Source organism: Panthera pardus, unplaced genomic scaffold (genome assembly GCF_024362965.1).
Source record: "Panthera pardus isolate Hobbes unplaced genomic scaffold, ASM2436296v1 HiC_scaffold_7, whole genome shotgun sequence".
NCBI lineage: Eukaryota > Metazoa > Chordata > Mammalia > Carnivora > Felidae > Panthera > Panthera pardus.
The window spans coordinates 63,063,101-63,088,435 of record NW_026527002.1 but is presented as its reverse complement, the minus strand read 5'-3'; the positions used below and the strand labels follow the sequence as shown (position 1 = coordinate 63,088,435).

The window sequence follows — 25,335 nt, the reverse complement described above, 5'->3', positions numbered from 1 at the left end:
TACACTGCAGCCCGATTCTCCCTGTGCCCAAATCTGCGTGCTTCCCTTCCTCTCGACAGGCCTTGGCTCCACGAGCATGCTGTCACAAGATTCCCACACACTAGCCTCCCCCGTCTGAGAATCTGCTTCCTGGGGAACGCAGCCCGCACATGTCCCAAGTGCCCCACAGCCCCAGCCAGAAACAGGGCTGCCTTTCGGCCACTCACCGGACTTGGGGTTGCAGAGCACAGGGGGGCTGCTGCTGAGGGTGGGGCTGCTGCTAAAGTAGCCACTGCTGCCACAGCTGCTCATGCTGCTTCTCCGCACCGCAGACACGATCTTGATCTCCTTGCTGGGGCTGACTGTGCGGGCCAGAAACACACAGTCAGGAGGGCGGCGGCCATGAGACACACGGGCTTTCAGCCATGAGACACAGCAGGCGTGTCACACGTGCCAGAAAAAGGCACCCTGGCCTCGGAGTCAGAGGAGCAAGAATCCGACTCGCAGCCTTCCACTCGCTAATAGCATCACGTGGGGCCACTCGCCTCAGTTCTCTGAGCCTCAATTTCCCCAGCTGTGAAGTGGGTATAATGCAACAGGGTCGGTACAAGGAGTGGGTTATATAATGTACGTGAAAGTAAGCAGCCATATAAAACGTTATTTCAAGAACGACCGAGCCCATGCTAGGCAGTCCCTGGAAGGGGGTAAATTAACTGCCGGCTATACACTTAATGGATTAACAGTAATAATAAATGCCTCCCGATCTAATAGCAAGTCATGAATCACCCAGAGCCGTGGAAGAAGGAGATTAACACACATTAACACATATTTCGGCTTTGGAAGTGTATGTGAGGCAGCAGTTTTGTGATCTGATCTGGTCCTCTTTGCCACAGAGCTGGTGGCTTTCAACAGGGAGAGGAGAAGGTGTGTGTTCAAACCAAAGAAGCCGTAGGTAGAGAGCATCCCGCTTAGTGCCTGGAACGTGGAAAGCACAAAATAACGACTGGCTTTTATGGTGACCACGGCCACTATATCCTCTTTCTCATCAGTGTCACTTTTCGGGTCTATTGGGTCCACAAGAAACCGGCAAACCTTAGCGCTAGTAAGAACGTGAACAGTTACTCGGCATTTGTGGGAGACTGCGACCTGCGACCCTGAGGAACACGTGATGTGTGTGTGCACACACCTGACCCTCTAGTGCTTACTCTCTCCTCTTGCTTCATTCTTTCTTCCACCCTGGCTGTGTCCGAGGAGCTCCAGGGCAAGGGAGATTGGGGAGGAGAGAGCAGAAATAGAGAGAGAGAGTTAAGACAGAACTGGTGTGAGATCCAGCTCTGTCCACCACTTTCTAATGCTGTGACCTTGGGTAAGCCCCTCCATTGTTCCAAGCCTCAGTTTCTCCACCCATAAAATGGGGATAAGAAAAGTCCTTCCTCTTTCGGATATTGTGAGAATTAATAAAATTCAGGCACATAAGCCTAGCTCAGTGCCAGGGGCACAGAAAGGACTCGATATCGCTACAAGCACTCTTGCACCTCCCACAAATAACCACATTTTCAAGACACACATTTTCATTGTGCCCCGAGTTTCAGGTGAAGCCCAGAATTTCCAAACCTTAGGCCAACCAGTTCCTTGAGTCAATGCCAAGTTTTCAGAGGAGTTGAAGATATCCCTTTAAGTACCCCTCTTCTTCAAATGACACATCAAGTTAACCTTTTCCGGACGAGTGGGGTTATCTTTGTGAACATCTGTCAGCATCATTTCTGTCAAGGTTCATTGTAAATATGGGACTGTTTGACCTTCCATGTAACGTCCGAGCTCCTCTGTTTGCTTTTCACAATTTTTCTTTGTTCTGGGTCACCCCTTCATGACAGGTTGACAATCAGTTGCCTTTGACTTGTCTATGCCCTCAGAAGTCTTTATTTACCATTAAAGCACACAGTTTTTCAGTGCTGTGATTTAGAAAACTGGATAATTAATGACATATAAGAACCGTTTATCAATGAAAAGCAAGTAAGGCAAAATGAGAGGTTAAGAGGTCTTGTATAATGTAAATACTTATTTTATAAAACGATCTTCATGACATCTAAGTTGACAGCCCAGGAACAATTTGGTAATGCTGGGTTTCCCCGCCCTCCACCCCATACTTCTTGGTTATGAATAAATAAAAAACGTGCTGGAGAAACTAATTTCACAATGCTGAGTTATTACCCTAACATTTCTCAAAAGACAAATGCACGTGATCAGTTACATGGTGAAACTGGCATACCGGACATAAAACTGGTAGATTTCCGATTGTCGTGGCTCTGCTTCCTCAGGCAGAAGGGACTGTCGTGAGTTTCCTGGGAAGAGGGGGACTTCTCATTGAGCAGCTCCATCAGTCTGCGCCTCCGCCGGAAGTTCATTCTGAACTGGTAGAGAAGGTTGCTGTCCACAAATGGGTGCTTGTTGGACACTGAGGAGAAAGAACAGACGAGCATGACTGGCATCCTGGCCACTGAGCACTGCAGCCAGAAGATTCCATCCAATGGGGACAAAAGTCTTTTAAGAAAGAGTTTAATTCTACAGATGATGCCATGAGCTTGTAATCTACACATGGTCCCAAATTCTTTCTGTACCGTGCACTTTAGAAATTTACTACTCAATTCCTCCAGGGGAGCTCTGCCTGATCTCAACCCTGATCTAAGTCAGACTCTTCCTGGTGTTGCCCCAGCCCCTACTGAACCTCCCTCCATCTGAGCACTTACCACACTGCACCTGCATTATCCATTCACTTCTCTGCCTTTCCCACTCAACTCTAGGCTCTCTGGGGCAGTGATCATGGCTTCATTTAGCCCTGTGTCCCCAGTACGCAGCAAAGTGCTAGTCCCATAGCAACACATCCAATTATTTTTTAACTTTTTTATTTGGAAATAATTAAAGACTCAGAGAGTTGCAAAAATAATAGAGACTCCATACCATTTGTTTGCTTGTTTGTTTTGGTGGTGGGGAGAGCACATCTTTTTCTCCCAACTAAGTCACTCTGCTTAAGGGCCCAGACCGTTAATCATTCCGGCATCTTGAAATCCTAGACTACCATGTGTTTGGCTCAGAGTAGGTACTCCATAAAAGGCTGGAAGTGAATAGTCTGTGATAGGTAGATAAGCAGCATATCCAGAACACAACCTAACTTTAAACTGTTTAGCGGCTAGTCTATACCACTTCCCCCTAAACCAATCTGTGGGCTCGTGGTATGACCGTGCTGGGTCAGCAAATGCAAGCTTGGGGTGTAGCTGTATTTATTGTGCACACTTGCTATGAGTAATTCTTCTGGTTACATGGATATCAGAGTCTCAAAAAGGTGGGTCCCTATTAAGAGAGTCCACGGACAACGTTTAACTTAATGATTCATATGGGTGTTTCACACTCTTCAAATGGTGATAAACTCGTCACTTTGGTTAAGTGAATGATGTTGGCCCCAAAGACAAATATACTTAATTCTGGGGTAGTTCTGCATGTTCTTAATAAATAATGCATCCTTGGATTTGGGAGATGCTGAATGCATCCTGAACCAAGAGATAAGCCAATTACACTTTGATATGATATCTACACAAAGTGGTTCTTTTTTGGATAATCAAATTTTTATAGAAATTTACTACATCACTACATTCGATAATACTATAATAAAATTTTGTAGGTAAGTTATTTGTTTCTGGCAGACTTTTCTGAGTTTATTAAGATTCTTTGAATCCTCAAGTTGACCTTGGCAACAGTATCTTAAATTACAACCTGAAAATACACATTTCTATATACATTTATTAACATCTACTGTTTTCTCTTTGGACTGTGAATTATATGAAACATTAGCCCTGCTAATAAATAAATCCAGAAAAAAATTCTGAATCCAAACAAATTCCATAATGGCTAAAAGTACCTTAGAAAGTATTTTTTTAGTGTTTATTTATTTTTGAGAGAGACAGAGAGATAGAGCATGAGTGGGGGAGGGGCAGAGAGAGAGGGAGACACAGGATCCAAAGCAGGCTCTAGGATCTGAGCTGTTAGCATACAGCCTGACGTGGGACTCAAACCCATGGACCGTGAGTTCACCTCTTGAGCTGAAGTCGGATGCTTAACGGACTGAGCCACCCTGGTGCCCCTAAAAAGTGTTTTTAATTGAAGCGGAAATATGACTATCAATTTAATCTCCTCAGGCTTTAAATACTGACCAAGGGTTAAAGTCATACCCATTCTCCATTCTCCACCTCCCCAGCTCTCCACTACCTATGGCTCAGAGGATAAACTGAGCACCTAAGATAAGATAAAACGGTTAAATTTAAATAGTCCTTATTCATCACATTCTCTCTCCAATAGTGTAAATGACCTTAACCGTGACCAAATCAGGGAAAAGAAAAATTGGATTCGATAGTAGACCATACCTGTTTAACATAATGCAAGCAGATTGTAAGAACTCAAACAATTATACATTTATTATTTCACAACCACTGTTGTTTTCACAGTTACCAGCATGTACTGATGATATATTGCCATTTGGCTTCTGGGAATTCAATTTTATGACGCACCATATTTAACACCCCACTGCAAGTTTCAAGGACTTATTTGGATTTTAGTGTGCGAGGAGCAGCCACACTGTGAACTGAGTATCTCCATGTGTTCATCCCCCAGCTGTGTGGCTGGCATAGCTGGAGTCCAATTCTCCTCTCAGAATAGAAAAATGACAATTGCATGTGTCACTCGCATTGTTTTCAATGAATTATGCTGCTTCTAAAAGGGTTCTTTTTCTCTCTCTCTTATTAAAAGTTTAATGACATGAACACCGAATACCGCGCACTTGCTTTGTTTGTGAGTGTAGCCTTAGGTATAAAACAGATAATCATAGTTACAAAAGCTTAAAGAGCACAGGTAGAAGCCATACTATAGCATCAACCAGTCACACAAGGCATCATTCATGTATCCGACAATGTGAGCACCTGCTAAGTGGCGCACACTATCCCAGCCATCTATCTTAGCATGGTGACTGCAACGTGACACCTGTTCTGTTCATCCTTTCAAGCCCATACCCTGTGTTTCATATAATAACAAAACAAGTAAGCTGGGACTTTACTCAACATTTTCTTACGCTGAATAACTTCTAGAAATGAGTAGCATGCAATAAAAAGCAATTGTTCTAGAATCCGATGACGTCAGTTTTGATCCCAGTTCACCAATTTGACTGGAGGAGTGATTTGGGCAGTTTATTAAACATTTTAAGTTTGCACAGCTTTGCTGTCAAGAAGAAATGGAATAACTGGTGTGAGAGATTCGGAATGTCATCTGGAATCTACTGAAATCTAGTGGTTTAAGTCTTCTCATTCTGAGACTCATAAAGATTGACTGCAGCCTTTGGTCATTTAAGTTTCTGCACAGAACCTATTTCTTCTGCCTTTTCTGCCCTTCTTTCAAAGAACACTTCACCCATCTCCCACACACAGGTCTGTCACCTTTTCACTCATGAAAAATACGGAATCTTAACCAGATATCCAGATCTAGATTGGCAACTATCCCAATGGGAGATGTTTAAATCTCAGAAGAGACAAAAACAAGAAGTAGGGAGTGAGTTAAGACACAGGACGTTTTAGGAAGTAACTAGATGAAGAAAGCCATTTTTATAGCCATAAATTACATATGTAGAGTCTCAAGAAATACACAATGGCTAAATGACATATAGTTTGTATTCCGGAAAGAAAAAGGAATTGGTTCTCTCCACACTTTAACATGACATTCTCTATATTAAATACAAAACCATTTGCTACATAGGAGTCTTGCTTTTTGCTAAACACAGAAGAAATTACCTAAACTATGGGGGGAAAAAATTAAAGGGAAGGAAAGACAAATCAATTGGCAGACTGTGACTGGTGTCTCTAAATCTGGAGACTGTTCCAGTCCTTCACTTCTCAGATCTCAACACTATACGGGACTTTTATTTAGAGTAAATGTGGTGTCACGAACAATTCAATAAACTTCATTCTTTGCTCCTTGAGAATATGAAGCTGTAAACAGGAATAAGTACGAAGAGAGAACATTCAAAGTGAACATTCAAGATCTAGTATTATTATGGGAAAAGATAGGATTCAGTAGGCAGAGAGGGAAAGGTTAGGACCTGAGGTCCCTGGGTGGGGAAAAACACCTATTTTGGAACAATGCTGGGAGTGTCTGACCACAGCAAACCCCCTCAGGGGTAAGGTTCATCTTAAGAATGCAACAGACACCACTTCTCCCCCTCAGGTTCCTCTCAGGAATTTGAAAAAAAAGACCTAACTAAAAATAACTAGTAGACCATTAAAGTATGATCTACAAGGAAGGTATGGCCATAGACCACCCCTCATATAATGGAATCGAGCCCATCAGGAATGGACAACTCAGCACCCAGAGCTATCAAGCCAATAAGGGTAGGACCTGTGAAGGAACAAGGGGGAAGGGTTGGGGTGCTGACCAGAACCTTGGAAAACAAAGACCCTTGCCTATTGCCACGAGCATTCACTTTCAGAGGTTCCCCCCTCAGTAAAGAGAGCTTTCATACCCTGATCTTATACTCTAATAAACTTTTGCCTACTGCTCATTATATTTTGCATCCACCTCTTTATTCTTCAAAGCAGCGAGACCACGAATCCTGGGTATTGAGGTAAAAAAAAAAATCCTGCAATATTCTGGTTGTGCTCTTATAATTACAGTTGTAATTAAAAAGTGATAATTATTGACTCATTCAATTTATATTCCTGGGACTTATGAAGACTTCCCTTTTATACTGGTGGCATTCCCAAGGGACTTGACTTGGCTTGGTATCAAAATAGATATAAAACAGGAGAAAAAGCAGCCACAGCCAGAAAGCTAAAGCCATTAAATACAAGAGGGTCTAATTGCTTATGAAAGCGGGGGTTCTAGAAGCACTAAGCTCACAATGTTGTTGATATTTGGTAAGAGAAAATAGATCCTGATTCGCAGTGTGCTTTACTTTTCAGAAAGCATGAGGGAAATGGCATGTAATCTACCAAAATAACAAAGTGATATAGTTGACTTTTTGTGGATAATGTGGCTACGTTTTTCTATTATAAGTTATTAGGATGACTTTAACAAACACAAAGAGATTTTTAAAAGTGATTATCGGGACACCTGGGTGGCTCAGTTGGGTAAATGTCCAATTCTTGATTTTTGGCTCAAGTCATGATCTCTCGGTTCATGACTTGGAGCCCCGTATCAGGCTCTGCACTCTCAGCGTGGGGCTGCTGGGGATTCTCTCTCTCTCTCTCTCTCTCTCTCTCTCTCTCTCTCTGTGCTTCCTCCACTCATTCTCTCTTTCTCACTCTTTCTGAAAATAAACTTTTTTTAAAAAAGTGATTATCTACAAGAGGGGAAATTGGCTTCTACTCTACTGACACATATAATCTAAGGATGAATATAAACATTTATCACCTTGAAACCTACAAACTCAGCTGAATATAGAAGACATTTTAAGCTACTTATCTAGTTGAAGGGAGGAAGGTCACATACTTTCATCTATCCTTGAAACGTCTGCTGGCAAATGACCTAACACAACAGGCATCGTGAAGTAAGTGAACTGAATCCGGCAGTGTGATAAGGGGAGCTGGACGGGAGTGAGGGGAGAGTATGCACAGACACCAACTGCTCCCCGGATGCACTTCATCAAATCTTTTTATAGGATGGTCTCGGGGCACCTGGGTAGCTCAGTTGGTTAAGCATCTGACTCTTGATTCCAGCTCAGGTCATGATCTCGTGGTTCGTGGGTTCAAGTCCCGTGTCGGGCTCTGCAGTAACACTGTGGAGTTAGTGCAGAGCTGTTAGTGCAGAGCCTGCTTGGGATATTCTCTCTCTCTCTCTCTCTCTCTCTCTGCTCTTGCTAATACACAGTCCTTCAGAGTCCAAGCATCTCAGGTCACTTAGTATATTGCAGATTTTACAGACTGTCAAGACTAAAACAAAAAAATACTAATATAATGCTTTTTATTAATGTGTTTGGTGGAAAACCAGAACTGAGAATGAACTACAACAGAAGGTGAAAGCTATTTTTTTTTATCTGAGATATACTGAAGGCTGTAGCCACCCATCTCAAACCATCCTAAAGGGGATGCAGGAGTTGAAAGAGCCCTGCTTCCCAAAGGAGCAAAAGTCCTTGATTCAAGAACATTGAGCAATTGTATTTAAGTGCCTATGCCATGTAAGGACAGTGCTAGGTGCCTGGAATATAAAACTCTTCAAAAGGCAATAACAATAGTGAGTCAGAGAACTAAAATAATTACTTCCTAAGCACTGACAACAGTAATAAGAGGATATGAAAACAGGAAATTGGTTTTAGAGTATGAAGTCCTATTAGCTGACAATACTAAAACAAAACACAGTCACAAAGCCAGAACCCAATTACACCAATTTAATTGATTGAAAGGAGGTGAGGAACAAGGATCAAAGTGAGTCTAGTAAAGATGGCAGAAAAGAAGAAAATCAAAACACGGCATTGTGATTGTGTAGGTTTCTGCAGCCTCCGTGTCTGACAGCCAGAAATGTAAAGGTAATAAACAGATGGCAGGTCAAAGTATGTTTTATTCTTCACTATGCATCATTAAATAATAGCTGGGTGCCTTCCAAGGACTAGAACCTTTGTTAGTGATAAAACTCAGAACAAAGGGTATGTTTTTCAGAGACTAAATCATACCAAGAGCACAGAGAGGTCTAAAACCAAATTTATGTTGTCCAGGAAATGGAGTATCTCACATACAAAAGTCAATGAAAAAACTTTGTAACTCTGTTCTAGATCTTTTGGGCTTCTTGGCATAAATCCAAAGGCCTAATGAAAGCACCTCAGTGTTGATTTATTTCACATGTATACATTCATCACGGAGTATGTATAACATACTGTGTAAGGCCAGCATGGATGAAGCCATCACACTTATATTAAGCTCTACCCCACCAAGGCATCTGATGCTGAGAATATTGATAACAATAATGAGAGTAAGAATCGGCTAGCATTTGTTGAGTGACACTCTGTGCCAGGTCCTATGCTTAATAGCACATGCATGATTATATCATTCAGGTCTCATAGCAGCACTATGGGAGAGTTATTATGATTATTCCCATTTTACAGATGAGAAAACAGGATTACACAAGGTAAACTTACCCAAGGTTCCATAGTTATTAACTGGAAGGTCCAAGACAGAAACACTGACAGGTTGACTCTGGAACCCCATCTTGTAATCTCCTGGCTAGACTGTCTCCCAACCAAAGATATAACAATGCCAAATGAGGAAGTGAATAAGCTTACAAACACACACACACACACACACACACAAAACAGAATTTGCTTTTCTCTCATTTATTCCTGTCTATAGTTTACGGAAGGCAATTTGGATGGGCAGATTTCCACAAAACTCTTCACCAGGCCAAAACATTTATTACCTTGGAATTGCTTATTGAAAGAACAGAACGATGACGGTCTCAGATGGCCCTGGGTTGAACACCAGCTTCACTCTGTTGTATTGTTTTGTTTTTAAATGATGAACTGCATTGTATTTGTCCAAACTATACAGATGATTTTTTTCACTTTCCATTTTACTCAGCCTGAGAAAACACTGGCAGAATCCTCAAGATTATTCATCTTTGATACTCATGTTTTGTTCAGTGCTGAATGCCTAGTCTTTAGTAAGTTACTTAACTGCCCTGAGCTTCAATTATATTCATCTGTAATATGAGTTGAAGAACTAATTGCATAACATAGGTAAAAAAGCCCAATATAGTTTCTGGTCCTTAGAGGCACTCCATTAATGTTGGCCATGTGTGGGTTTCCTTGAGGGCCCAAGGTATCCGTACCCAAAAGATACCTTTCCAAGGTATAAGCCTTTGCAGACATCACCCATGTAGGGGAAGAATCTGGAAGCAACTTTAGGTGTTCTGGAAGAAAAGGAGGCATCCAACCTACACCAGATCAACTCAGCAGGGCCAACAACATGGAGGAGGATATCCAGTGTGATGCTAGAGGTACCCAGGAACCATGGCAGGTGAAAACCCACCAAAGCCCGATTCCCAGATGGCATTTTTTTTTTTTTGGTGGCCATGGTGCTGAGTTTCTTTCTTTTTTTTAGTTTAATTTTTTAAATTTACATCCAAATTAGCATTTAGTGCAACAATGATTTCAGGAGTAGGTTCTTTAATGCCCCTTACCATTTAGCCCATCCCCCTTCCACAACCCCTCTAGTAACCCTCTATTTGTTCTCCATATTTAAGAGTCTCTTATGTTTTGTCCCCCTCCCTGTTTTTATATTATTTTTGCTTCCCTTCCTTATGTTCATTTGTTCTGTGTCTTAAAGTCCTCATATGAGTGAAGCCATATTGTATTTGTCTTTCTCTGACTAACTTCACTTAGCATAGTATCCTCTAGTTCCATCCACGTAGTTGCAAATGGCAAGATTTCATTCTTTTTGATTGCTGAGTAATACTCCATTATATATATATATATATATATCACATCTTCTTTATCCATTCATCCATCGATGGACATTTGGGCTCTTTCCGTACTTTGGCTATTGTTGGTAGTGCTGCCATAAACATCGAGGTGCATGTGTCCCTTCGAAACAGCATACTTGTATCCCTTGGATAAATACCTACTAGTGCAATTGCTGGGTCGTAGGTAGTTCTATTTTAATTTTTTGAGAAATCTCCATACTGGTTTCCAGAGTGGCTGCACCAGCTTGCATTCCCACTGACAATGCAAGAGATCCTCTTTCTCTGCATCCTGGCCAACACCTGTTGTTTCCTGAGTTGTTAATGTTAGCCATTCTGACAGGTGTGAGGTGGTATCTCATTGCAGTTTTGACTTGTATTTCCCTGATGATGAGAGATGTTGAGCATTTTTTCATGTGTCGGTTGCCCATCTGGATGTCTTCTTTGGAGAAGTGTCTATTCATGTCTTTTGCCCATTTCTTCACTGGATTATTTGTTTTTTTTTGGGGGGGGGGTGTTGAGTTTGATCAGTTCTTTATAGATTTTGGATACTAACCCTTTATCTGATATGTTGTTTGCAAATATCTTCTCCCATTCCATCGGTTGCCTTTTAGTTTTGCTGCTTGTTTCCTTCGCTGTGCAGAAGCTTTTTATTTTGATGAGGTCCCAGTAGTTCATTTTTGCTTTTGTTTCCCTTGCCTGTGGAGACGTGTTGAGTAAGAAGTTGCTGCGGCCAAGATCAAAGAGGTTTTTGCCTGCTTTCTCCTTGAGGATTTTCATGGCTTCCTATCTTACATTTAGGTCTTTCATCCATTTTGAGTTTGTTTTTGTGTGTGGTGTAAGAAAGCGGTCCAGGTTCATTCTTCTGCATGTCGCTGTCCAGTTTTCCCAGCCCCACTTGCTGAAAAGACTGTCTTTATTCCATTGGATATTCTTTCCTGCTTTGTCAAAAATCAGTTGGCCGTACGTTTGTGGGTCCATTTCTGGGTTCCCTATTCTGTTCTATTGATCTGAGTGTCTGTTGTTATGCCACCCAGATGGCAATTTCTAACTCTTCCCAGAAAGGTTACCACAGAACGTGCTGTAACTTTACTGTAGAGCAATTTATCAGGTGTTCCTTATGAGACTGAAGAGTATGGTACATTCAAAATAGTAAAAAGAAGATATTCAAAAAGAAAGAAATCAGTGGTGAGATTTAGGTTGTTGTTTTTTTTTTTAAACTGTCTTCCTATATTTTCTATATCATTTATATCTGTATTCACCTTTTCTTATACCAAAAAGGAATATAGATATTGGAAAATCCTTGCCTACTTTTTAAAAGATAAACTTTATATTTTGAAATCATTTTAGATTCATAGAAAGGCAGCAAAACATAATACAGACAATTCCCATTCACCCCAGAAGCCCCCTAATGTTAAGATAATCATGGTGCAGTGGTCCAAACTAAGACATTAACCTTGGTTCCCTTCTATTTCAAGTATCACTTAGAGCGATAAGGAACTCCGTGTGTGGACAAAAGAAGACAACTATTCCTTGGAAGCCCATGTTTCACAGGGAAGATCCCATAGTCACTTAATGATAAAGACATTTGTCCTTGTGGATGACAATGCTGGCTGCTGTCCAAAACACATTCTCTCTTTCTTCCACTTTTATTATTTGCTCAGGGTAGCAGTGTGCCTGGGTAAAAGCATTAGTTCACTGATTGCCTTCCACCAAGGGGTGACCATGTGACATAGTTCTGGCCCATGTGATATAGGTATAATTCCCTGGGAAAGGCAACCTTTCCTAAAGAAAAGCAAAGTCTTGCTAGGTGACAGCTCTTGGCCATTCTATCTTCTTCCTGCCCACAGTGCAGACTTGAGGCCTGGCATCCATTAGGAAGGGCCACACAGAGATGGATGGGGCTATATCCACCTCTTACCAGCTCAGGATTCTCCACCTGGAACAGCTTGCTGCCTGAGCTGTTCCAGGAACTGCTCTATTCAAGCCCATCATTACTACATTTGCCGTTATTTGCAGCAAAACAGAATCCTGATGCTGTTCCAAACCCAGGCTTAGAGACATGAAATTAAAAGCTCAAAAAACAAATGCTTTCTGTTTATTTGCAACCCACACCTTGTAACAAACTATGCTTGATTCAGAGGCCAAGAGGGATAAGACATAAAGTCACACACACAAAAGATATGCCTTCCAGCAACTCATCTCTGACTCCCCTGTGATTGAACTGGTTATGGACAGTCCCTCGGCCTCAATTTTTACATTTGTGGAAAAGAAATGACAATAACTTCATCTTTTAACCAACACAAGTGAAGTTAATAAACATACAGGGACACATAGATGTCTGAAATGTCACAATAACGCCAATGCACCATTAATAATATTGTTCTGCTGTCAGCAAAAATCCAAAGGATCCCACAATGAAAAGCAGAAATTTAAGAAAGTGGTCCAGAACACTGGGTTATATACTGGATAAGCCCTTTCTGAGTAATGAGAGAACCAGTCTAAGTGATGGCAGTCAACAATTTCTGACTTGTGGAAATATTTAAAAATCAAAGGAAATATTAAAAAAACAGAGGTGAAAGAAAATATGATTGTGAAATCAGTGTGCTGGGGAAGGGAGAATTGTTGTCACCATTCCAGAAATTTGTGTCACTGGCACCCAGCTTTATGGAGGTGTCCAAACCAACACTGCAAAGTATAGGTAACAAGGTGCTTCTTTAACACAAACATTCAGGAATTTAGCCACAGACAAAGATCTCTGAGATGAGGGACTGAAAAATGACATACACACTCACCAGGATATCACCCTGCCCTGCAGTGGTTTCAAAAAGGGCTAGAGGGAGGCTCTCCAGAATAGCAGCCACAGGTCACATGTGGCTGCCAAGCCTTGAGGGGTGGCGAGTCCGAATTGAGATGAGCTGCAAGTGTAAAATCTGCACTGGATCTTAAAATATTGAGTAGGAAAAATAAGAACATAAAATAGCTGATTGGTATTTTTCACGTTGAAAATTTTGTTCAAGCAAAATCTTACATTTTGAAGTGGTATTTTGGAGACAGTGAGTTAAAATATATTACTGAGATGAATTTCACCCACCTCTACTGTTATTACTGTGGCCATTAGAAAAGTTTAAAGTAGATCTATGGTTTGCATTTGTGGCTCACATCATATTTCCATTGGAAGCACGATGGGTCTAGCGTAGGGGCTGGTTTTCCATAGGAACAGACCAGCTAAGCACCGAACAAGTTCATCCCTTAAAGTGTAACACTTTGAGAGCTATCTGTCATAGAAGGTAACTCTTATCCCGAGCTTCTGATAGCCAAAGAATCAAGGGTTGTTCTTACCGCAGTCTTTTTCCCCTTCACACTATGTCCCCCATCCTATTTCCTTCATTTTGATGAGGAAGCACATTATGTTCCGACTTGATAGGAATCCCTGCTCGAGATTATGCTCTCAGCAACTGTCAAAGGGGACTTCAGAAGTCCTGCCATATGTAGCAACGTGGATGGAACTGGAGGGTATTATGCTAAGTGAAATAAGTCAGTCAGACAAAAACAGATAGCATATGTTTTCACTCATATATGGATCTTGAGAAACTTAACAGAAGACCATGGGGGAAGGGAAGGGGGAAAAAAAGGTTACAAACAGAGAGGGTGGGAGGCAAACCATAAGAGACTGTTAAATACAGAGAACAAACTGAGGGTGGATGGGGGGTGGGGGAAAGGGGAAAGTGGGCAACGGGCATTGAGGAGGGCACTTGTTGGAATGAGCACTGGGTGTTGTATGGAAGCCAATTTGACAATAAATTATATTAAAAAAAAAAAAGAGGACCTCAGAGAGACGGGAATGAGCCAGTGGTTAAAAACCAGCACCTTCCCCTTCTCCCTGGACATGGCGGCTTTGGTAATTTCCAACCACACTGAAACCTGGGCAGGAGCCAAAGGAGTGGCTATAATAAAATGGATAGAAGGAGCGGTGAGGGGTTGAGGGAGCCTCCTTACTGGGTCCAATGTCATCACTGGGACAGAGAAGAAACTGAAGGAGAGCTTTGTAGAGAAAAAAGCTAGATAAAATGTTAGAGCCTTTAGAATTTTATGTCAGTTTTAAAATAACTTATATAGGGGCACCTGGGTGGCTCAGTCAGTTAAGCATCTGACTTCGGCTCAGGTAGTGATCTCACGGTTCATGGGTTTGAGCCCTGCATCGGGGTCTATGCTGACAGCTCAGAGCCTGGAGCCTGCTTCAGATTCTGCATCTCCCCCCTCTCTCTTTGTCCCTCCCCCACTCGCACTCTCTCTCAAAAATAAACATTAAATAAAATAAAATAACTTTTTAAATAACTCTATAAAAACATTATTCTCCAAATTAGATTAAAATTGGTTATGAATATTAATTAACACATATTTTCCCAACTGTAATCTGGATATGTATGTGGTGTGTGTGTGTGTGTGTGTGTGTGTGTATAACTCCTTCTTTAATTTTTAACTTAATCCTGTTGCATAGTCACACCAATCAGAGTTGACCAAATGGTCAGTTTTACACCCAGCAATCACTCCAGGGTACTAATATGCTTCAGCTTGTTTGGCCAATCCTGGTGGAAGAGGTGAGGAGGGAGCGAGGAGGAGGAGCTATAGGTCCGAACACAAAAGACAATCCAGACAGACTGTCTGAGAGGGGACCCTCAGCTAAGAGAAGTGAGTTAACGTGAGTGGCTGAGAATCTAGAGCCAGAGGCAGCAAGTTGGGGACTTTTTAGAGCTACAAGAATGGTCTGTGATGTAAAAGAGAATGGAGAGATTTCACTCCTTAAAGGAGAGCCTCTTAACTTTCTGTCCCACCTGCCTCCACCCTGCCTTGAGGGCTGTGGTCAAACTTGTGTCCATCAGTAGCCAGGACTTAACACCACAGTTTCCTGGCCAGTGGGAGAGAGAAGAGTCATATCCTGATCCAAAATCTGAATTGTCCATTCCACCCTGATACGTGTTTCTACTATACCTGAGACGCTCGTCTACACGTCCCACTAAAAATGACCACTGAAAACCACCTGAGTCCTTAAACTGCCACACAACACCTAACTGAGTAGTACTTAATACAAGACTGCATAGTTTCCATATACTTCAACTGCACAGAGATTGTGTGCCTCTGTTTTAAGACTTCCTCATGTTGTTAAAGAAATGCTGCATTTGGATAAACTGAGGACTATGTACAGCTGGGACACTGGACAACAAGCCGTCAGGAGCAAGGCAGGAGTTGGTAGGAGTGCATGCTTCAGAGCCAAATGCTGCCTGTAGCTAGATCAGTGTCTGTAGACCTGACAAGTTATACTAATGTCAACTAAAGACTGAAATATTTACATTTCCGACACTGTCGACAAAAGGCCTCTGTTCCTTATGCATTGCACTCTTTCGGAAGATTACATGAGCTAAGGTATCTCTTATTCCCTTCACACTTTCTAATAGTTAAGTCCTGGTGTAGCTACAAGACCTGTTTTCCTTTAACCAAAATCAACACTTTAATGTGTGCCAATGCATCAGCCCTTGACTTTCCCAAGCAACCTTGCTCCCTTATGTTTACACTGCAACATTATGGCTGTGTACACGTTTCTTCTTGCTTTGGATTCAGCTACAATAAAAAGTGAAACGGAGCCAAAGCATATCAGAAGGCACAGTGGGATAATTCCCAGAGATTCTAAATTGAGAAGGTAAAACAATTTTATTAGATGACGGCTGTTGATAAAGATTGTGCTTGAAATAATTATTGAAAGTGGACTGAGAAAATATTCTCTCCAAGCAGTATTTTTGTTCCTATTCAAAGCTTAACATGAAAGAGCTAAGAATGATTATACTAGTGCCAAATACTGTATACTGTCATCTAAAACAACAGGAATAACAATACCAAGTGCACTGATAGGGTAGAGGATGAAATGAACTAACACCAGTAAAGAACAGTCTATCACTTGTGCCTACCTAAAGCATCCCTCCCCTACCTGGTGAGTCTGTCAGTCAAAGGGTTCTGCCCATCTAGGGTCAAGACGTGGGCAGGTGACCCGGGTTCAGCCAATCAGAGTCACTCCCTAGGGTTTAGCATGGAGCTAATTTCCTGGCTCTAGGTGGCTGGAAGGGATGGCCCTTTCGTCACTAGTTCCTGGCAAGTGGATCCCCAAGAGCTGCTCTAGTACTTCTCCAGGCATCTGGTTTTTCAATGTTTCCTTTAACTGTCAGCTAGCTCTGCCTATGTTTAAAGCAAATAATGATTGGGGCTGCTTATACTGAAAGAACGCTAGCTGGTATAAATACTCAGCACTGTGCCCAGCAAATGGTAAGGTTTCAATAAGTGGTCACTACCGCCATCCATTCATTTAACACTTTTTTTCTTTCTTTCTTTCTTCTTCTTCTTTTTTTTTTTTTTTTTTTTTTTTTTTTACTGAATAGTCAATATACCAATGCCAAGCCACTGGGGACACAGAGAAAACCAATTCTCTGTACTCAAAGCACTGAACATTCTAGTTAAGTGTAAAGAAAAATGAAGATACTGACTGGATGCCATCTGTAATACAAAAATCTTCTTGTTGGTAGCAAGAAGTTACCAAAGGCCAAAAGTAAGGGAACGTGAGTAGGAGAGTCTTGATGGACAGGAAGGGAGGGTAGGCCAGCAATGGTAGGTTGCTATTGACAGAGACTCTCTCCTTTTCTGACTCTATAGTCAGTTTCTCCTGAACCCTCTTTTCTATTAGGCCTTGACCTTGGCCCCCATCCTGTCTTTGGCTTGCCCAGCCCAGTCTTAAAGAATCCTCCTAAGTCAGTCTGGTGAGAACCACCCCCTCCCACCCTCGATATTCAATCACTCTTGATATTTGACCAAATTTCTCCTCTTCCATCTTTGCTTGTAAGTTGTTGGCCTACCTTCCTTAAAAATTCTCATAAACTGGTTTAGCAAGAATCCCCTTAGGGGTGCCTGCCTGGATGGCTCAGTCGATTAAGCATCTGACTCTTGATTTCAGCTCAGGTCATGATCTCACTGTTAGGAGATCAAGCCCCGTGTCAGCCTCCGCACTGGGCATGGAGCCTGCTTAAGATTCTCTCTCCTCCTCTGCCTCTCCCCATCTCTTTCTCTCTCTCTCTCAAAAGAAAAGAAATGAAAAGAGAAAAAAGAAGAAAAGAATCTCTCTACGCTTGATGTCTCCTATTAATAAATTTCCATCTCCTGACCCCTTCTTTCTGTCCTCGCAGTATTCAGAGTTTGGCCCCATCTCCCTTCACCACTGCAATACTCCTACTGCAAATAGTCTTGGGGCAAGTCCTCCTTAGTGTTCTGTCAGAATACTTTTCTTTTCCGCAGTATCACTCAGTCTTGGGCCAGTTGCAATCTTGCCTTCAGCCTCAATCATCAGGGCCATTTTTCTTCCCTTTCTCCCATCCTTCTCTCTCTCTCTCTCTTTCATCCTTTCTTTAGGCAGGCTATTCCAGGCTCAGGCTGAACTCTTGTCAGTGATCGTAATTACTGGTAAGATGGGGCTAATTCCTGTCTGGCTCTGGCATCTAGCTTCCTGGGTGGCAGGTTCCAAGCTCTCTCTCCATGGCTGTCAGACTCAACGTCTCAGTTACTGTCTTCCGCTGCAGAATGGGATAATCACAACTACCCCAGAGCAGCTGGGAGGATTAAAAGGCTAATATACATAAAACCACTTTGGGAATTGCAAAATGTTATATAAATATATTCTTAAAACAAAAGAAAAAGAAAGAGGGCTTGATGAAGTGTTGAAATTGTTGAAGAGCTCTGACTAAATCTTTAAAAGAGGAAATTATACGCCTGGACAGAACAGCAGTAGCCTGATTATCCAGGGTCATCTGCTGCAGCTGTGAACAATTTACCCGTGTGATTATCTGCTTTCTATCCCCCTCCATGTAAGGAAAAGAGAGCTGGAGAGCAGCTAAGGCAGTTGAGGGAGATACTTTATGCGAGCAGAGAAACGTGTTCGCGGCATTTTGCGAAGGTTATACAAACATCTCCAGGCACCTGGTCATTGTTTGGGGCATGGGAATCGTGTATTTTATGAACCAGCAATTTTTATGGTTAAGACATGTGCCAGGCCGTGTGAGCTGATGCAATACAAGTTGAGGAATTTTCTTCCTCACCTAGTGGAGCTTATAACCGGTGTTCAGTCGTCGTTGCTGATGAAGAGCCAGATTGCCTGGATTTGAATGCTGAGTCTACCATTTACTAGCTCTTGTCTTCAGCAAGTTTCTTAACCTTATCTTTAAAAGGAGAATAATTATGATACCTAACTTGAGAGGAGTAAGTGAGTAAATGAGTAGAGTGGTTACAACAGTGGCTGGCACGTGGTAGGGGCTCTATAAATGCTAACTGTTATTTACAATGGACCAGATCGCCTACCATAGCAGGCATTTGGGGGCCATAAGAAGTAGACGCCCTGTGGAAAGCTTTGGCCAACCGCTATTATGTAACCTCCACGGCAGCTCTGAGCGGGGAGGAGGGTTACCATAGCAGCCCTGATACAGAAGGGCTCGCCTGGGGGCCTGGCCTGTGACTAGCATCTGGGAACTTGGCTTTTGGAAGGTTCCCTAGGTAACTTCACGATAAGGCAACTTCACCCACCTGGGGACCTGAATTCTGCTCTGCCAGCCTGCCTACATTGTTTGTACAAACACTATGATTTATGGAGAATACGTGTTTTCCTACTGGGAGTCTGCAATGCTGAGAGTTGTGGCTGGCCAAGCAGGCGGAGTGTACCTCCGTGAGCAACCCCCAACAAAAACCTCGTATTCTGTGTCTCAAATGGGCTCCCCTGGGCAGAGACATCGCACATGTGTTAGTGTATGTCCCTGCTGGAGGAAGGAGCCAGGTCTGTGTGGCCCTGGGAGGGAGGACAGGAAAGCTGTGTCTGGATTTCTCCCGATAACATCGGATGTGTCTTTTTCCCTGGATGATCCTTCTCTGTGTCCTTTCATTCTGATAAGTTTTAGCCATGAATCCAACTATATGTTGAGTCCTTTTGGAACATGTGGGTGGTCATATGATCTCCCCCCCACCCGAAATGAAAACATAGCTTTCAATGGTATAGAATTCTAATTTCATAAATCTAAAAACCCAAAAAATGGAAGAATTGAGATGTCAACATGGCTACTCAGTAGATGGAGGAACTGGGATCTAATTCCTGTCTGTCTCCCTCCCAAGACAGTGTTCATCCCACTGTAGGTGGCCACACCCAGTTACTACCTCCTGGGCCAAGGAAAACATCTGAATAAGGCACAACACCTAGTAGCTACTCGTTAGCTATGCAGCCTTGGGAAAATACCTTAAAGGCTTTGAACTTATGCTTTTTTTCCCTGGAAAACTATAATATTAATAACAAAAATGTCACAAAATTGTTGCTAGATTTTAATAAGATTATATATATATGTGTGTCCTATGTGTGAAACACATACATATTAAGTATACAACATATTAAAATCTATAAAGTATTTAGCCCAGTGCCTGATATACGGTAAACCTTAATAAATGGAAAAGCTGGATAAATATGTAGCTATGTGGTCAACTTACATACATTTGTATAAATATGGACATATATGCCTGCATGTGTGTATATACACACAGACACATATATACACATACATATGCTTGTAAGCTAATGACGCATCTAACAAGTTCCTTCTGGATTACACAGCATCATTCACCCTTCATAAATGGTTAGAATTTCATAAGTGGGCCTGATTTTTATGCCTACTGGTTTCAGTCTAGGGAACCACCTTTATCTAGAAACCTTCTGCTCATGGGGCACCTGGGTGGCGCGGTCGGTTAAGCGTCCGACTTCAGCTAGGTCACGATCTCGCGGTCCGTGAGTTCGAGACCCGTGTCGGGCTCTGGGCTGATGGCTCGGAGCCTGGAGCCTGTTTCCGATTCTGTGTCTCCCTCTCTCTCTGCCCCTCCCCCGTTCATGCTCTGTCTCTCTCTGTCCCAAAAAAAAAAAAAAAAAAAGTTGAAAAAAAAAAAGAAACCTTCTGCTCAAAGCCTAACGTCTGACCTTCTTTAATGTTTAACCTGTGAAGTTAATTATTAGCTAGAGAATTCAGAGCTTTGCTTAAGACACTAACTGGCATTTATCATTAGCTCTAACATACACATACGTGGTAGCCATATTTTCATAACTCAAAGTTAGAACCTGTAATCTAGCAATGAATTGCTGTGTTAGGAAAACTAGAACTTCCTTGGAAACTCTGATGTCTACAGACAGAGAATATGCAATCCTCCTGAAACCACAGAAAGCAAACTTTGGGGGTTAAGATTTGCCAACAGTGATGCCTTATTTTATCCTTCACATTGCAACTTCAGGGTGTTTGTGTTTATAGCATCACAAAATTACACCATAGTTGAAGTGTAATGCTCACTCTTTGGAAATCATTTGGAAACAATGTGTGGCATCCTCTGTCCTCTCTCTGAAGATGTTATAGTATCAGCCAGTGAACTGTAGTGTAAGAGGCCATTTGTGTATGGAACTTGGTATCACCAAGTTTTCTGTCTGTAGCAAAGACGACAGAACTAACTCTAATCCAAATGCACTGTTTTTCACTGTGGAAAGCCCCACACTCCAACTAAAACTCTGAGTTCACACTTATTGGCAAATACCCATTTGGACCTTACTATCTGAGTGGCCTCAGACAAACCATTTAATCTATTGGTGGTTTGGTTTCCTTTTCTGTAAAATGGAGAAAATAAGAACACCTGCCCTATGGTCAACAATATTATATTGTGCACTTAGAAGTTTGTTAAGAAGATTGATTTCATGTTAGGTGTTCTTTCCACAATAAAATACACTTAGCAACAATAACAAAAAGAATATCTGGGGCGCCTGGGTGGCTCAGTCGGTTAGGCGTCCGACTTCAGCTCAAGTCATGATCTCACGGTTGGTGGGTTCCAGCCCCGCGTGGGACTCTGTGCCGACAGCTCAGAGCCTGGAGCCTGGTTCGGATTCTGTGTCTCCCGCTCTCTCTGTCCCTCCCCAGCTCACGCTCTGTCTCTCTGTCTCTCAAAAATAAATTAAAATGTTAAAAAAGATTTTTTTTAAATAACAAAAAGAATATCTGCCTGTTTAAATAAGTTAATATTTGTGACATGATTAGAATAGTGCCCAGCACAGAGTATAAAATAGACAAATAAAAAGTACAGCTTCTATTGTTTGCTAATTGCTTTTAGATCCATCTTTCAGTTCGAACAAGACTAAGCTGTCTAAAGCCAGAGGCCACACTGGCACTCTTCCCTCTATTCAGCTTCTTACTGTCAGTGAGCTTAGCACATCAGCAGACATATGAGGCCATCAACAAACAGCTATGAGTTCAATCGTGGCAGCATTGCAAGGAGAAACCATCCTGGAAAACAGTGGCTTGAGGGCCTCTCTAAGGAATGCCTCTAGGTCAGTGGCTTTCAAAATACTTGACGCCAGTGCGCAGTGACAATTTTTATGTGGCAAATCAATACACACATGAATATGTCCATATGTTTATACAACTATCTAGCTGAAATCAAAGTTTTACAAAGCAATGCATAACCTCACTAGATAAAACACGCTCTGATATTTTCTGTTCTAGTTAAATCCAGTCCACTGCATCTCAAACATTAATGTGCATTCAAAACCACTTGGGGATCAGGTGAAAATGTAGACTAGATTCAGCAGCACTTGGTAGAATCAGAGATTCCGTGTTTCTACCATGCTCCCGGGTGACACTGTGGGTCCCCAGACCATACTTTAAGTAGAAGTAATGCTGGGAATGGCTAAGTTTATCTCACATCCCACTAAAGGGTTGCAATCTGCGGTTGTAAAACCCTGCTCCAATTAAGTTTGAAAGTGCCTTTCAGCTCTATGATTCCGTTATTATATTCCTAACCTTGGGATAGAAATCCTAGGCCTGTGCAGAAGCAGGGCTAGGGGAGTTCACAGCAGGAATAACTCAAGTATTGCCTTTCATAGCGAGTTGGAGGCTGATGTGCCTGTCTGGTTCCTAGCCCTGTCCTCACTGTTTAAAGCTTACACTTTATGCTAATACATTAAATGAGTGCTTATTAAGAACAGGACACTGAACTGAGTGCTTTACATCTACCCCATTTACTCCTACAATCGCCTGTGCAGATATCCCCATCTTACAGATGTGCAGCTGGGATTCCAGAGCCTATGTTTTTGTGAGAGGCAGCCTCCAGGATGGCTCTAGTGATCCTGGCCTCCTGAGATTCACACCCGTATACAGTCTTCTCTCACACCGAATAGGGCTAACCTGGTAACCGGCAGAGCACTGAAGAAATGACAGTGTGTGACTTCCAAGGCTGACTTGGAAGGCACTGTGGTTTCTGTCTTGCACTCTCTTAGATCACTCCTTCTGCAAGAAGCCGGGCTGCCATGTCATGAGAATTTTCAAGCAGCCTCATGAAGAAGTCCATACACATTGGACTGGAACTTTCTGCCAGCTTCCCGCACCAACTTGCTAGGCACACATGTGAGCCACCGTGGAAGCCAACCTGTAGCCTGTCAAACCTTCAGACGACTGTAACCCTTGACCAACATCTTGACCACAACCTCACAAGAGACTCCCAACCCAGAACCACCCAGCTAAGCCTCTCCCGACTTCCTGACCCAAAGGAACCCTACGAGGTAACAAACAGTTACTATTGTTTTATACCTTTAATTTCTGGAGTAATTTCTTATGCAGCAATAGATAACTAATATAGTTCTTAACCAACAGGTTATATGGCATCATTATGATTCAGCCCTAAACAGAAAGTGAAACTTTTATGAGGCCTCTTGGATCACCTCTTCATTGTCACAGCTTGTACTGTGGTTCAGCAAATATTCATTCTCCTCTCGCAACCAACTTTGTGAGAAGCATCAACTTCCCATCTGGACTGGACCAGATGGCTTGCTGTAGCCGACTGGATGTGGGAGTTGGGGATGTCAAATCACATCCGAACAGAAGTTTTTGGAGACACTGTAAGAATCTGCCTCCTCTCTTTAGCTTCTGCCCTCCTCTATGAAAACACTATATCCCAAAGAGTAGATGTTCCTTCAGCCGGGGTCCCAGAATGAGGATGCAGGGCCAGCCCAGCTGAACTTGAGCCCAGTTTGGAGACAAGCCGAGCCGATCCCAACCCCATGCAGAGGCACAACTGACTTACAGACCCACGAGTGAGAAATAAATGCTCGTTGTTGTAAAAGTCACAAGGTCTCCGGGTTGTCTGTCACCTCGGCAAGAGCTGACCCATGTGCTCACCATGCTGTATGATGCCGTGCTCCATGAGCCGGTGACACAGCTGCTCGGCCTCCTTCCTTGTGGTGGCCTCGCCTTCCTGCACCAGCCAGTCCAGGAATTCAGACGCCATGAAGGTGCGCTCATACTTGACCCCTTCCTCTTCCCTGGGTTGCAGGAGTGTGTTTTCAGGGCTCATCAGCCTGGGAGGAAGGAAGGGAAGAAAAATAAACCTACGCGGAAGGAAAGTAGTTCATTTGAAATCCTGTATCACAGGCTTCTGTGACGTATCACAGCAAAGTTATTAGACAGACAGATGTGGCTGTCATGTGCTGTTACACATGTAACTTCTAAGAGAAGGTTCTGCTTCAGGACTGAATAGGTGCATTTTCTCTTGGTAATTAAGAAAAAAAAAAAGGTGGGGGGGATGACGAGTGGCTCAGTTGGTTGAGCCTCTGACTTTTGATTTTAGCTTAGGTCATGATCCCAGGGTGGCAGGATCAAGCCCCATGTTGGGCTCCTTGCTGGGTGTGGGGCCTGTTTGGGATTCTCCCTCTCTCTCTCTCTCTCTCTCTGCTCCTCTCTTACTCATTCACACACTCTCTTTCTCTCTTAAAAAAAAAATAGACTCGTGGTGTGCCCGGCTGGCTGCATTAGTAGAGCATGTTGACCCTTGACCTCAGGGTTATAAGTTCAAGCCCCACGTTGGGTGTAGAGATTACTTAAAAAATATATTAAAAAAAAAAAAAAAAGAAAAACGGGAAAAAACTGGAAATGTAATCTAAAACCCACATGGCACATGGCATGCAGTTTAGCCACCTTGAAAAGGAGTTATAATTTACTGACCAAGCCCCATCCCACCTTTCTAAAAAGGCTAGTATTTCTTTCCTAAAGCAAGTATTCGGTTTCCCATATCATTGAGCCAATAAGATGACCGCTGGAGACCGAACGTTTGTGTTCCCTCAAAATTCACATATTGACAAGAGAATGCCCAGTGTGATGGCACTGGGAGCTGGAACCTTTGGGAAGTCATTATTTCATAAGGGTGGAGCCCCCATGATGGGATTACTGCCCTTGCAAGAAGAGACAGAGTTTGCTTCCCCCTTCTTTCTTGATGAGGCAACAGGAGACCGTCTGCACACCAAGGAGCGGACTCTCACCAGACAGCAGAACTGCTGGCACCTTGGTCTTGACTTCCCTGCCTCCCAGCTGTGAGACATAAGAGTCTATTAAGTCACCCAGTCTACGGTTTTTGTTACAGTAGACCGAACTGACGTCAGCCATTCCTTCACAACACCCCCTCCCCACAGAAACTGTTTCTCACACCTCCCTCTCCAGCATCCTCCAACTCCCCTCGCTTCTGTCCTCACTACACTCCGAAATAGCTCCCACGGGGCCACAGCATTCTCCCTTGCAACCACACATGATGGGCACCTTGTAGGTCCCCATTTTGGTTGACGTTAATCGCATGCCATTAGATGCGACTGACCATTTCCCTCGTCCAGAAGGGCATCACGCTCTCCTGCTTTCCCTCCCGTCCCGTCCCTCTGTTCTCAGCTCTTTCTCAGCTCTTTACCTCTTTCTCAGCTACCTTTGCGTTGGCTCCTCATCTCCCTGGACTTTGAAG

General features: G+C 42.7%; 1 protein-coding gene across 1 annotated transcript in view; it reads right to left on the bottom strand.

Annotated features, from left to right (window-relative positions):
* DEPTOR (DEP domain containing MTOR interacting protein) overlaps positions 1-25,335 on the bottom strand; it is a 135,055-nt gene that overhangs the window by 42,208 nt on the left and 67,512 nt on the right. The window contains exons 4-6 of the mRNA XM_019459947.2: positions 23,733-23,911; positions 2,249-2,434; positions 207-341 (exon numbers count right to left, since the gene is read on the bottom strand). Coding sequence (XP_019315492.1) covers positions 207-341; positions 2,249-2,434; positions 23,733-23,911 — 500 coding nt within the window. The remainder of the gene's footprint in view (positions 1-206; positions 342-2,248; positions 2,435-23,732; positions 23,912-25,335) is intronic.